The 12500-nt window shown below is 37.6% G+C and overlaps 1 protein-coding gene across 4 annotated transcripts in view; it reads right to left on the bottom strand.

Moving 5' to 3' along the window:
- Positions 1 to 925: 925 nt before the first annotated feature.
- EVC2 (EvC ciliary complex subunit 2) overlaps positions 926 to 12500 on the bottom strand; it is a 69229-nt gene continuing 57654 nt past the window's right edge. For all 4 annotated transcript variants that reach the window (XM_068679894.1, XM_068679895.1, XM_068679892.1 and 1 more), the window contains 4 exons: positions 11578 to 11665; positions 5287 to 5480; positions 3969 to 4070; positions 926 to 3474 (listed from right to left, as the gene is read on the bottom strand). In XM_068679894.1, coding sequence (XP_068535995.1) covers positions 3204 to 3474; positions 3969 to 4070; positions 5287 to 5480; positions 11578 to 11665 — 655 coding nt within the window. In that variant the 3' untranslated portion in view covers positions 926 to 3203. The remainder of the gene's footprint in view (positions 3475 to 3968; positions 4071 to 5286; positions 5481 to 11577; positions 11666 to 12500) is intronic.

Raw genomic sequence — 12500 nt, 5'->3', positions numbered from 1 at the left:
CACACACACCAAGGGCCTTCCTCTGTCTTGAGTGACTTAAAGCTGAATATAAATCAAACATTTATTGAGGTGGGCTGTTACCTAGATTGTAAGATGAGAGATGTTACCTATTTTGTAAGATGAGAGAGATTTTAAGGTTAGCACATTTCTTTGAATATGCACCGCATGATATGAAACTGATCCAGATCAGGGTATGACATTTCCCCACTAGAATAGTTACATTCACTGAGCTGTTTCAAAGTTGTGGTAAGTGAGAGTTCCAAATTAGCCTTCTGCTATTAGACATGCAGATTATCTGTTGAGGATAATAAATTGATATTGCAATAAATATTCAGATTTTGCATTGTATCAACATCTTATCTGTGAGTAATGCTGCTGTTTCCCTTTTCATATAGTAACAGCCGAAGGCCTGGGCTTGGGAGAAGTCTTACTTGCATCAGGTGAGGATGCTATAGCTTTCAAGTGCTCCTTGCAGCCCTGACTACAGCTCAGCTTTTCCTACTGCTTTTTCCTGCACAGGGACTGCTGGAGACATGACTTTTCTGAACCCCTTTCTGAAACACCTGAGCCTCCTCCAGAGGCAGCTCTGACCTGCCTCAAGATAGGGCAGACCTCACCTTAACCTACCCTAGCCTTCAGGAGGACATACCAGGTGCCTTAAAACACAGCAACTCTGAACTCCCGCTACCCTGACACGCTACTTTTTCTGTGAGAGTGATGACTTCTTTCAAGAGACTGAAGAATGCAATCAGAAAATAATTAGGATTATCAGGCTAATTACTGCATAGAACATTTTCTAATGTTAATAGTGATAAGAAACACTAATTGCTGTTTACTGTGGAATGAATATTTAAACTTGTCAAGTGAAGAGGGAAAAAATGTTTTTTTTTCCCCATTGGGAATAGATGCCAATTGCAGACACACGTACAAAGTAACATTTTATTTTTTAAAATGAAATTGGTATCCTGTTAATACAAAGGCATAGAAACTTCATACCTCAAAAACAGCAAAATACACAATCACAGTACCCTCACAATATAGCATTTGAAGACAGTTCGAAAATATCCCTTGAAACCAGCTTGAATATCGTGAATTATCAAATACATGCATTCCTTTTGATTTATATTTTCCTATTACAGTTTTTAGGGTTCACATTTACAGACTTCTTTCCATCAATTAGAAGGGTGTTGAAAATTAACTCTTTTTTGAAATGTAAAACGATATTCTCATACTTTAAAGAAATTTGAGAATAAGAACTTCAAAAATACCCACATACATATAAAATTACAACAGTTGGCAGCACTGTAATAAAAAAAAATAAAGCTTTTGAAGGTATTACATGTCCATTTACAAGTTTCCCTTTTCTACTGACATATATGATGACATTGCTTCGAGAAGAAAAACACTGCAACAGGTTGCAAATATTTAAGACTTAAAACTTAAGTTCTGAACTGAAGCCACATTCTTAGTTCTACTGAAGTAAATTTATACACAAAAATGAAAAGCTGAAACTGCTCTGGGTTGAAAGGCTTAGTGCCTATGCATACATTGAAGATCTGGACTATCAGCTACCACTGGAGAACACAGACTGCAGAAGTAACATTCAAAGCTTATTAACAGCACAAGATTAAACTAAATTAGCTAGACTAAGAGAAAATCAGACAGCAGAGGATTTGTGGGTCATCCATTTCATCTCTTCATGTCATCTGCTATACCACAGCTTATTACAAGAATACATAAATGTGAGAACAGTAAATCAGTACCTGCTTTATATAATAAATAACCTTTCTATATAAATTATGAAGAAACAGCTACAGTAAAATCAGTGCAAAGCACTGAAGGAACACTGAGTCTTGTATGCCTGAACGTGCATCACAAAACACCCATATTTCATCTGTTGCATCACAGAACGAATCACCAAATGGTTTGGGTTGGAAGGGACCTTAAAGATCACCCAGTTCCAACCCCCTGCCATGGGCAGGGACACTTCCCACCAGACTGGGTTGCTCAAAGCCCCATCCAGCCTGGCCTTTAACACCTCCAGGGATGAGGCATCCACAGCTTCTCTGGGCAACCTGTTCCAGTGCCTCAATGCCCTCAGAGTAAAGAATTTTTTCCAAATATCTAATCTAAATCCCCCTTTTTTTTTTCAGTTTAAAACCATTACTGTTGTGGTATCACTACACTCCCTGACTAAGAGTCCTTCCCCAGCTTTTCTGTAGGCCTCTTTTAAGTACTGGAAGGCCACTATAAGGTCTCCCTGGAGCCTTCTCTTCTCCAGGCTGAACAACCCCAACTCTCTCAGCCTTTCTTCACAGGAAAGGTGCTTCAGTCTTTTGATCAACTTCTTGGCCCTCCTCTGGACTTGTTTTAATACATCCATGTCTTTTTTTTCTGGGGACCCCAGAGCTGAACACAGTACTCTAGGTGGGGTCTCACAAGAGAAGAGGGGGAGAATTACCTCGCTCAATGTACTGGTCATGCTTCTTTTGATGCAGCCCAGGATACAGTTGGCTTTTTGGTCTGTGATCGAACATTGCCAGCTCATGTTGAGCTTCCCATCAACCAGCACCTCCAGGTTCATCTCATCAGGGCTGTTCTCAATCCATTCTCCACGCAGCCTGTGTTTGTGCTTAGGGTTGCCCCAGCCCAGATGCAGGACCTTACACCTGGCCTTGTTGAACGTCTTGCGGTTTGTACAGGCCCACCTCTCAAACCTGTCAAAGTCCCTCTGGATGGCATCCTTTCCCTCCAGCATTATGACCGCACAACACAGTGTGGTGATATGGGCAAACTTGCTGAGAGTGCACTCAATCCCACTGTCCACGTCACCAACAAAGATGTTGAACGGTGCCTGTCCCAGCACTGACTTGTGAGGAACACTGTTTGTTACTGATCTTCAACTGGACATTGAGCTGTTGACCTCAACTCTTTGAGTGTGACCACCCAGCCAATTCCTTACTCACTAAGTGGTCCATCCATTAAAAGATGCATTGATAAGAATTGAAAGATGAACAACGCTCATTGTGAAGTTCGACAATGTAAAACTACAACTATTTACAATGTCAGAAAATTTATATTAAAACAACACTTTGATATTAAAAATTGATAAAATTGATGAAAATTGATATTAAAACAATTCTTTCTAATTTTTAATTAACTTCCTCTTCCCTAATTGATTCTTCAAATGGAAGTTTCCCTCATTAATCCATACTTGCATGTGCAGCTTTTTTGGAATTAAGGAAGTTCTTTTTCTTTTTCCTTAGAGAATTATGAAAAGAAAGGACTGGATCTCTCTGCTCACGGAATAAAAATACCTTCTCCCCTGTGTCTAATACTTCTATGGATTCAGCAGTTGCAGTGTTCACAGAAACGTATTGACCAGACTGTTCCATAGGAGAACGCGTAGATAAACATCCAAGACGAATGAATGATGCTTCTTCCAGGAGGGCAAGTTGCTTCTTCTTCACCAAGCTACGTTAATGAAAAAAAAAAAAAAAAAAAAAAAAAGAATTAAAAATGAAAACTTGGCAGAAAAGCAGCATCACTTTCTACATCATACCATGACATAGGAGTGGTGACTTTCCTCTGCAAGCTAAATAAAATCGTATTTTAGACAGAAATGTAGCTTCTCTTCCAATCCCCAATAATTTGCATAACATTTTATGAGATACAAAACTGCGTAAGAAAAGTTAACCTTATAAGTAACATAGGGAAGGTGGGGCAATGTTTATGAAAAAAATGTGAATTTTGTTGATAAGTACAGAAAAATCTTTTTAGACATTTACTAATATTGCATATTATGTGTAAATATGTTGTAGGAAACAAGCATCAAAGATTAGAACAGTGTCAGAAAAAACATATTTATGAACTTATTTTCTAACAGATGTAGAAGAACCTTTGGAGATGAAATAAAGTATAACAAACTAATGATAATAAAATGTTTTTCTTCCTTTTTTTTTCTTTACCTGTCTTCTCTCCTGTTCAGAGAAGGGATTCTTTCCAAACTTATGTTTATCAGATCTTCCCTTACTTTGTTCTCCAATGCTTGCCACCTCTCTTGGTTCTTCCTGAAGGAAAAGGAAAGAAAAAATTTCCAGCAACAAATCCCCAACTACACATACTTTTTCCCCTATTCTTATTTTAACTACCAAAACCCTAATATTAATGCCACAAATACAACCAGTAAGAGCATGAGAAGGTTTTTGCACAAAAGACCACATAAGACCATATGGTCCCAAGGACCCTTAGCCATTCCTTAACAACTCACATCCAACAACTAGAGGGTTCAGTGCCACATCTGCTTTTCACAGAATCCTATCATAGAATGTCTGGGGTCAGAAGGGACCTTTAAGATCACCCAATTCCAACACCCCTGCCATGGGCAGGGATGCCACCCACTAGACCAGGTTGCTCAGGGTCTCGTCCAGCCTGGTCTTGAACATCTCTCCAGGGGAGGGGCATCCACAGCTTCTCTGGGCAACCTGTTCCAGTGCCTCACCAACCTCTGAGTGAAGAATTCCCTTCTAACATCTAATGCAAATCTCCTCTAAACTAAAGATTAGTTTAAAAGCATTCCCCCTTGTCCTGTCACTACCTGCCCAAGCAAAAAGTTGCTCTCCATCTTTTTTTCATAGCAATACTGAAGTTCTTCAAGTACCGAAACCTTTAAGTACTGAAAGGCTGCAATGAGGTCTCCCTGGAGCCTCCTCTTCAGGCTGAATAGTCTCAAGCTCTCAGCCTTTCTTCATAGGAGAGGTGCTATGATCATCAGCCCTCTGATTATCTTCATGGCCCTCCTCTGACTCTAACAGGTCCACATCTTTTTTTTTAGGGCCACCCTTCAAACCCATCTCTCTCCAGTTTGGAGATAATTATTTTTAATTTAAAAATAATCTTTTCTCCCTTTCTCATGTCATGCATGGCAGGGAGCTGGGAGAGAGACTTCAATATTTTAATAAATTCAAGTCAACAAAAGTAAAATGATCAGAGCAAGGTTTATAAGTCTATAAAATAACTGCCTAATTCAGCTAAATTATACCCCTGAAGTTATAAAACTTAGGAGCTTTTCATTAATCAATTTTATTTCATAAAATAAGGCAGCAGTTTCAAAACACTTTACACCATGAAAATATTTCATAGAAAAATCTTATGAACCCCCCTATTTTTCTATCATCAATCTGCTTGTCAAGCAAATAAATATAGCTTAAATAAATAAATAAATAAATAAATCTAAAAGAAAGAAATAATCTTTTGCAACAGTCTATCAGAAAAGATCACACTTACCTTTTTTTACAGCTGCCAGGCTCATCTGCAGCACTGTCACCTTCAGCAACAGCATCTGTGTATTTATTGATGGAATCGAGGACAGAAAGAACCTCACTTTGTGAACTGGAGGGCAGCAACAAGTTCAGAATCCTGTGCAACATTCCCATTGGCACCCTTGTCAGTTTGGCTAAATAACCTGCTAGTCGGAGCTCCTGAAGGATTAATGAGTGGGAGCAGCATGGGAAGGGAATAGAAAGAAAAGGTTAGTGAATTTTAATTGCTAATGGTAAAAAATTATTCATCATAGAAACAAAAAGTATTATTGAAAATCATTTCTGTGGTTTTGATGTCAAGTAGTCACAGTCTTGTGTTCATTGCTTCCATCCACACTGGTACACATGGGTTGAAGTACCCCATTTCATTACAGATACACGCAATTTAAATTCTAAACTACCAGTTCCTCTCATTTTTTCTGCTTAGAAATGTCCTCAATGTCCTTCAGTCAGAAAAATCACAATGCAATCATATTCTGGAATACAAGGTTTACTTAGTTTATGGATTCTAATATTATCAACACAGGAATGAAACAATATGACATTTTTTGGTTTGCAAAATAAGGAAAAAATAACCTCTGAAACCTAATGACAACATTTACATGTCACCATGTTTGGGCATTTGATTGTTTAGCTTCTCATAACACCATATTCTGTGATAAGCTCAGAGAATAGCTTGTAATACTTGCCAGTAAGAGAAGGAAACATCTTTAGCCTCTTAAAAATGTCTTTCCTTTTCTGGCCCAAAGGTTGTTGGTAAATTATATTCACACAGTGTCCAAATAGACTAAGTTCAAATTCAGTTGTTCCCTAGACGATTAATCAGACCCATTTCCTGCCTCCCTCTAAACACCCAAACCACATTGTTACTTGCTGCTCAGCTGTCAAAACTACTCTGTCCCCAGGGCTGTTTCTGCTGATTTCTCATGTGTATCAAATATAAAAAGTCTACAGTATACTGAGACAAGCAGAGATTTCTGTCCAAAATGAAGAAGTAGTCACTCCCCAAAGTCTCCTAGCCTCTTAAATATGGCTACATGTTTTCCATGGAAACCACTGAGACACGAGAATAAATAAGGCAAAATGCTAAGATTCATGATAGATTACTACGTTGTTGGGTATTTCAAATATCCATTATTTTCATCCTGAAATGGATACCGTAGTAAGGAAAAAGAGACATCTGTTCATGGTTCTTAGATAAGAAGTGATTTCATTCTTCTGTAGGGAAAATGTAAAGAAAGCCTTAAATCTTAATATAGACAGCTAAGTTTAATTTCTGTAGTCAATGTATACAGACTGCTTGTGTTATACTTTTGTGTTATACTTTTGGTCTTTAAAAACTGTTGTTCCAGAAACTTGAAAAAAAAAAAAAAAAAAAAAAACACATAAAAATGGCATCTCTGTGACCCATCCTTCCCTCTGACTGAATTGTCTCAGCAGGAACTTTAACTCCATAATTTATATGCGGATGATTATTTATATGCGTCATGACTTCAGTACTGCTTTCCTCTGTAATAGTTTCCTCTTTAAAATATTCCTTCCTCCACTCTGACCCTTACCTTTCTGCATCAAGTATGATTTGTACTGGAAGGCAACCCTCAGTGGTGTTCTAACACAGCAGAATTCATGATTAAGTCATCCTCCAAGGTGCCACAGTGCTGTCAACAGTACCAAAAGTGGCACCAGCCAGGTGCACCTAGCATATGTCTGGCAAAGTGCGTGCTGATGTGTGAGCAGGCACCTGCAGTAGCACTTAGAGAAACCCACAGGTACCTGGACCAGCTTGTGTAAACAGGAAGAAGTAAATGTGCATTCAAATACAGGAATGGTCACACTAGTCAGACCAAAGGTCCTCCAGTGTGGGGTGAGTTTCAATCTTCAGTCATATTAGAGACAGTAAAGCACTGCAAAGATTAGGAATTTGTGTGGTTTGTAACATTAATGGATAAAAATGTTATTTGTGCCACCAATGACCTCATCTGTATTCTCTGAATTTCACCAGAGTAAAAAAGGCATGTATGAACTGCGGTTTGCAAACAGTAGAATTACTTTTAAGTATTTTGTCTGAGCAATGTGTATTTAAACACCTATATGCAAGAATCAATGAATTTGATTCATGCTGTGTTTTAAGCTTACCATGCTGTTTCCACATGACAGTCTGTCTCCATCATTTGTCTTCTCTAAAAATCAACTAGTGTACCTGGGGCTATAGCTATATGCTCATTTAAAAGTAACTTCTCACCGAGAGGCTTATAATCCTGAACTCACTATCATTCTAGCAAATCTCTTATCGACCTAGATCTGCTTCCATAGGGATGTAAGCTACAAGACAAAATGTAGGAAAGTGAAACTTATCTGGTTTTCCAAGAAGGCTAAATGCAGTTCTAAAAACTAGTCGAAAGGGGAAAATCCTCTATAAAGAAAAGAATAAGTGTAAAATACAGAGGTACAATACTATAGTTTCTTAATATGTGTCTTAATAATGTGCCTATAAATTGTAAGAAAACGGGGAAAAAAGATTTAAAAAACAATTCTCATATCAACACACAGGATAAGCATATCCCAAAGAAGGAACGTATGACACTGTGAGCCTTAATAAATTAATAAACTCCTATTCTAGTAACTGTGTACTTCTTTACAGTTGAAATAAGACTACTGAAGTTTGGAATTACAGTTGGAGTTATTATATTATGAAAATTGCTGTGAACAGAATTCATTTTTGTGTATCTGAAGGGGCTATCTGCATAGGTTTTACAGAATTTCATGAGCTCCGTGTCCCAAAGTATCTCTGGACTACCTTTTATATGACTAAATGTAAATACAAAAAAAAGCCCACCATGGTGTATCTAATACATATTTCCATACACTAAAAATTTCTTCAGGGAATCTTATGCACAAAACATACAGCACAGTCCCCCAAGGATACACTGAACAGTATGTCCAGTTTTTAAACTGTAATGAGTTGACAATAATGCTCATAAACCTCCTTCTTTCTTCAAGATATAAAAATTATAGTTATCAAGGTCATTGCTCACCTGCTAGGGTGCTAAAGGGACTGGGCACTGTGAAAATTACGACATACTGTTTGCATGCATCTGTAATCTGCACAACAATTATTTTAATTTCTGAACTTGCAGAATGCCTACCATGCTGTTCAGAAGCTGTTTCACGATACATCTTTGCCAAAGGATTAGAAACCCAACAGTCATCACAAGAAGACAATTAAATTGTCAGCAACATAATCAACATGGTTTACCTATGCTGTAGAGAAGCAAGATTCAGTTTTCCCTAAGCCAAGATGTGAGATCTTTGGGAATGTAGCACAAGAAGTGTCGCTATTAAAAAACTTCTAGAACAGACACTGGCTTACAGTAACAGTAAGTACTGGGCAGTTAAACGATAAATATGATCAATACTTCCAAAAGAAAAAGAGCACTATGTTTGAACTGAAATGCTAAGAAAAAGGTGAAGGTCTGTTGGGAAAGGATTTCTCTTGAAATGATTCAAAGTCAGAAGCAGTAGCACTCAGCCACTGGTTTCCCTCTGTTCTTGGTGTCCCTTCTACTAAGTCCTACACTGCTGCTTCAGCATTCATCTGAATATGATGATTCATCTGAATTCATCTGTAATATGGCACACATCTTGAATTAATGCCTTCATGAGAGAGGTAAACGTTGAGGCTCTATCACACACAGCTAACTCATAAGCAGCAGAAAGCCATTTCACATCATCCTTTGCAAGATAAGAACTCTTCTGCTGAGCAGCTGGCTTGTTATATGCAAGTTCTTCCTACCCTTCTATGCCCAGGGGTATGGCAAACTAAGAACCAGAGTACAAGATTAATGCAGTGTTCATGTTCTTTTTTAAGAGTTCCCACTTAGTGCTGAGTGTTTTCACCAGAGTAGGAAATAGCTAAATGAACATTGTACAAGGTCCCAGCCATTCCTTCAATTAGTCCAAAATTACAAAGCAAAAGCAGATTTAAGAGCACTGAAATTACACTATGATAACAGTCTCAGTAGTGTTAATCTGGAAGAGCTGGTCTGTGCTGTTTAAAGCCTACATACCAGTCAGCATTTCTGGATGCAAAATGTTTTGTCAGACAGAATTATAATGGACTAGGAAAAAAAAAAAGTATAAAAGAATCTACAAGACTGGTCCACCAAGACCTATGACTTAAACTACAGCAGTATAGGGAAAGACGAGCAAATCCCAAAGGACCTTTCAAAGCATTTTCAATTTTTGTATGTGTTTTGATGTTTATTTTCCACTGATGCTGAAAATAATGTATTCCTTATCTTACATTTACGATATTCAACAAGTATCTGAAGCATTGTATGTTTCAGCAAAATATTCATAGAAGCCTGTTAACACCTTACCCATTTTACCAAATTAAAAAAAAAATAAAAATTGAAAGGTTGAACAGGACAAAAGATCTATCCTCTTTTCACCTAGAAACATGTTCTGAAATTTTCATGTGTTACACAAACTGCAATTACAAACAGACAAAGGAAGCCTCCATTTAATATCACCTCTGAAAAGTGTTATAGCTGTTGCTGCCCATGTTACTGTTCCACAACTTAATGCATAACTGAAAATTCTTGGTGACTGCCTCATCAGCAGTATCACAAGTTATTTTAATGGAACATAAATGAATACACGTAAAATTTAAAGCTGTAAAGAAATAATCAGATTAAAACTCACTGGTGAATAACCACGTAAACATCCTACAAAGGCAGATAGCAGAAAGTTTTTTTCAGGAGCTCTGCATGCAGCAGCCATGGGAGCAGGAAACATAATGAGAAGGAGTTTAAGGCTGGAGTAGAATTCAGCAGTTGCTGACAGCCATATCTGTTTACCATATGCCAAATTGTCAAGGTGAATATGGTAGCAAGACAGTTAAAAAAAAAAAAAAAAAAAAAAAAAAAAGGTTGCAACATAAAAATTGAAGAGGAAAACAACATTAATATAAAAGCTATGGAAACACATAGCTTGGATTTAAAAGTAGAAAGCTGTTAATGCTGGTTGTGACCTTGCCAGCATCACCTTCAAATGCGACACTTTGAAAAACATGTCAGAATGGATTTTTGGTGCTTATATTATTATGCCCAGAGAATAGGAAACCTGGAAAGCACAAGACCAGGTTTGAATTCCACTCTAATGTAATTCATTATCACAAAGTGAGATAGGCTATTCCAGGACAGTACCTTAACCATCAGGCTGCCAGATGAGTCGAGTCTCCACATGTCCCCATGAGAGACAGACTGAAGTGACTATCAAACTCTTGTGAGCTTTAGGAGACCTCACTGCAAGTTCCTTGCCCAAATCAAAGTAAGGGTCTGAAAGCATGTGTGACCTACCAAGTGAATCTGCTAATGAAAATATAATATACAGGAGTCCCACTCCAAGCTGATCTCAAGCAGACATCTAACTCAACAGAAGACAAAGAGTTCAGAAACCTGCGTAGAAAGCAAACCTGAGACTCAGGAGAAGCTGACACCCCCTTAGTCTAAGTTGTTCCTCCTTGGCTCGCTGGAATATGAAGTTCACAATTTGTGACACAGGTGGCTGCAACTGCAACTGTCCTTGAAAGATAAGACACCTAGATGGGAAAAGCTGTAGAATCTATAGTTTTTTGTTTGTTTGTTTGTTTTTGTTTTTACCCTGATATTAGTTACTTACCTGCAAATAAAATTTAGGAACAACAGTGATTCACTTTTAATGCCCTTTGTGGCACTGACAGGGAGCCAACAAATAATAAATTATGACCAATGAAGAAGAGATGTTCTTTCTGAAAATAGTATGAGTAATGACACTAGAAAATTTAACTAGCAGTGCTTTTGTCATTTAGTTTTGTAACACAATCAGTGCTATTCATTTCTCAGATGAAAGACCGAAACCTAAACAGAACCCGTCTTAACACGTGGAAATCAAATAGTAATTTGTCTGTAAATCTGTCTGTCATAAACTCAAGCAATTTAGTTCTCTCCACAGAAAGAAATGCAGTACGACAACTGCCGGAAAGGATTTATAAGTGAAGAATAAGTAGTATAACAGTAAAATTAAAAAGGCTGAAAAGTAGGTCAGAATTAATTGAAGTCAACGGTAATATATGCTGCAGACACCAGAACTGGTAGTGACTATTAGCAGAACTGGGTCCAAATATATCTGCAACAGTTCCCAAAAAAGAAGAAAAGCTGATCTGCTGATACAGCTGTAATATAAACCTGGAAACTTTGTTCAATTTCATGCTTACCTGACTATAAAGTGCCAAAAATGCATCCATTTCTATATTTTCCAGGAGATCTTCAAGCACCATGCAATTCCATTGCTCATCTCTCAAGCTGAAGTGAAAGACAGAATTAACATTGAAATCTTCTCAGGTGCAATGACTGTATCATAGGAAACAATAACTGAAAGTCATCCATTCAGGAGGCAAAACTCTGTCAGCCAAGTTGGCTGAGCAGTGTAACTTCCAAAATAAGTCAGTTTCTCCTGCTCTCTTCTCCCCTAAACCACAACACAAAATCAGAGCAGAATTTGAGGCCATGTTCTTGCACGTAATACAAATCTGAAATTGCTCCAAAGAACTGTCATTCAACCTGTCTCCCCATCATGTCATTTTCATCACACTTTTCAGCAAATTGTGGACCTTTTTGTTTCTGAAATAACAATAAACTGTTAGCTTCCTCATTACTGATGATTTTTTTTCTTTCTAGACCAAAGTATGAAGCCATTATAATGTTATCTGGGAAAAGCACAAGATTCATTTCTTCCATTATGTTTAGAAGTAAACAGTAAAAAAGAGCTGTCACTCCTCTAAAGGCCTGACTGACACAGCTGTATCCTGTAGTATTCCCAAGCCAGTAACCTGTTTGCTCCTCTACTGCTCTTCTAGGACAGACATTAATCTGCATCACTGAGAGCTCCAGCCCTTTCAGACTTAAAACAGACTTAAGAGTGTTACAGCTGCATTCAAAGTCTATCTAAGCTATTTTAATAAAGCAATGGGTTCAAGGGAAACCCTCTCTGTAATGGAAAACACCCTCTAAGAATTTTACATGAAACTTGATATGTGGTAGTTTTTTAATACTGTGTAATACAAGTGGAAATGTAATTTCTGACTCCTGTAACTAGTAACAAATGTAACCTAGTATTTTGTAATTTTGTACATTATCA

This window comes from Anas acuta, chromosome 4, assembly GCF_963932015.1.
Source record: "Anas acuta chromosome 4, bAnaAcu1.1, whole genome shotgun sequence".
Classification (NCBI taxonomy): domain Eukaryota; kingdom Metazoa; phylum Chordata; class Aves; order Anseriformes; family Anatidae; genus Anas; species Anas acuta.
The sequence above is the reverse complement of the archived record's forward strand: the minus strand, read 5'-3'. Positions and strand labels throughout refer to the sequence as shown.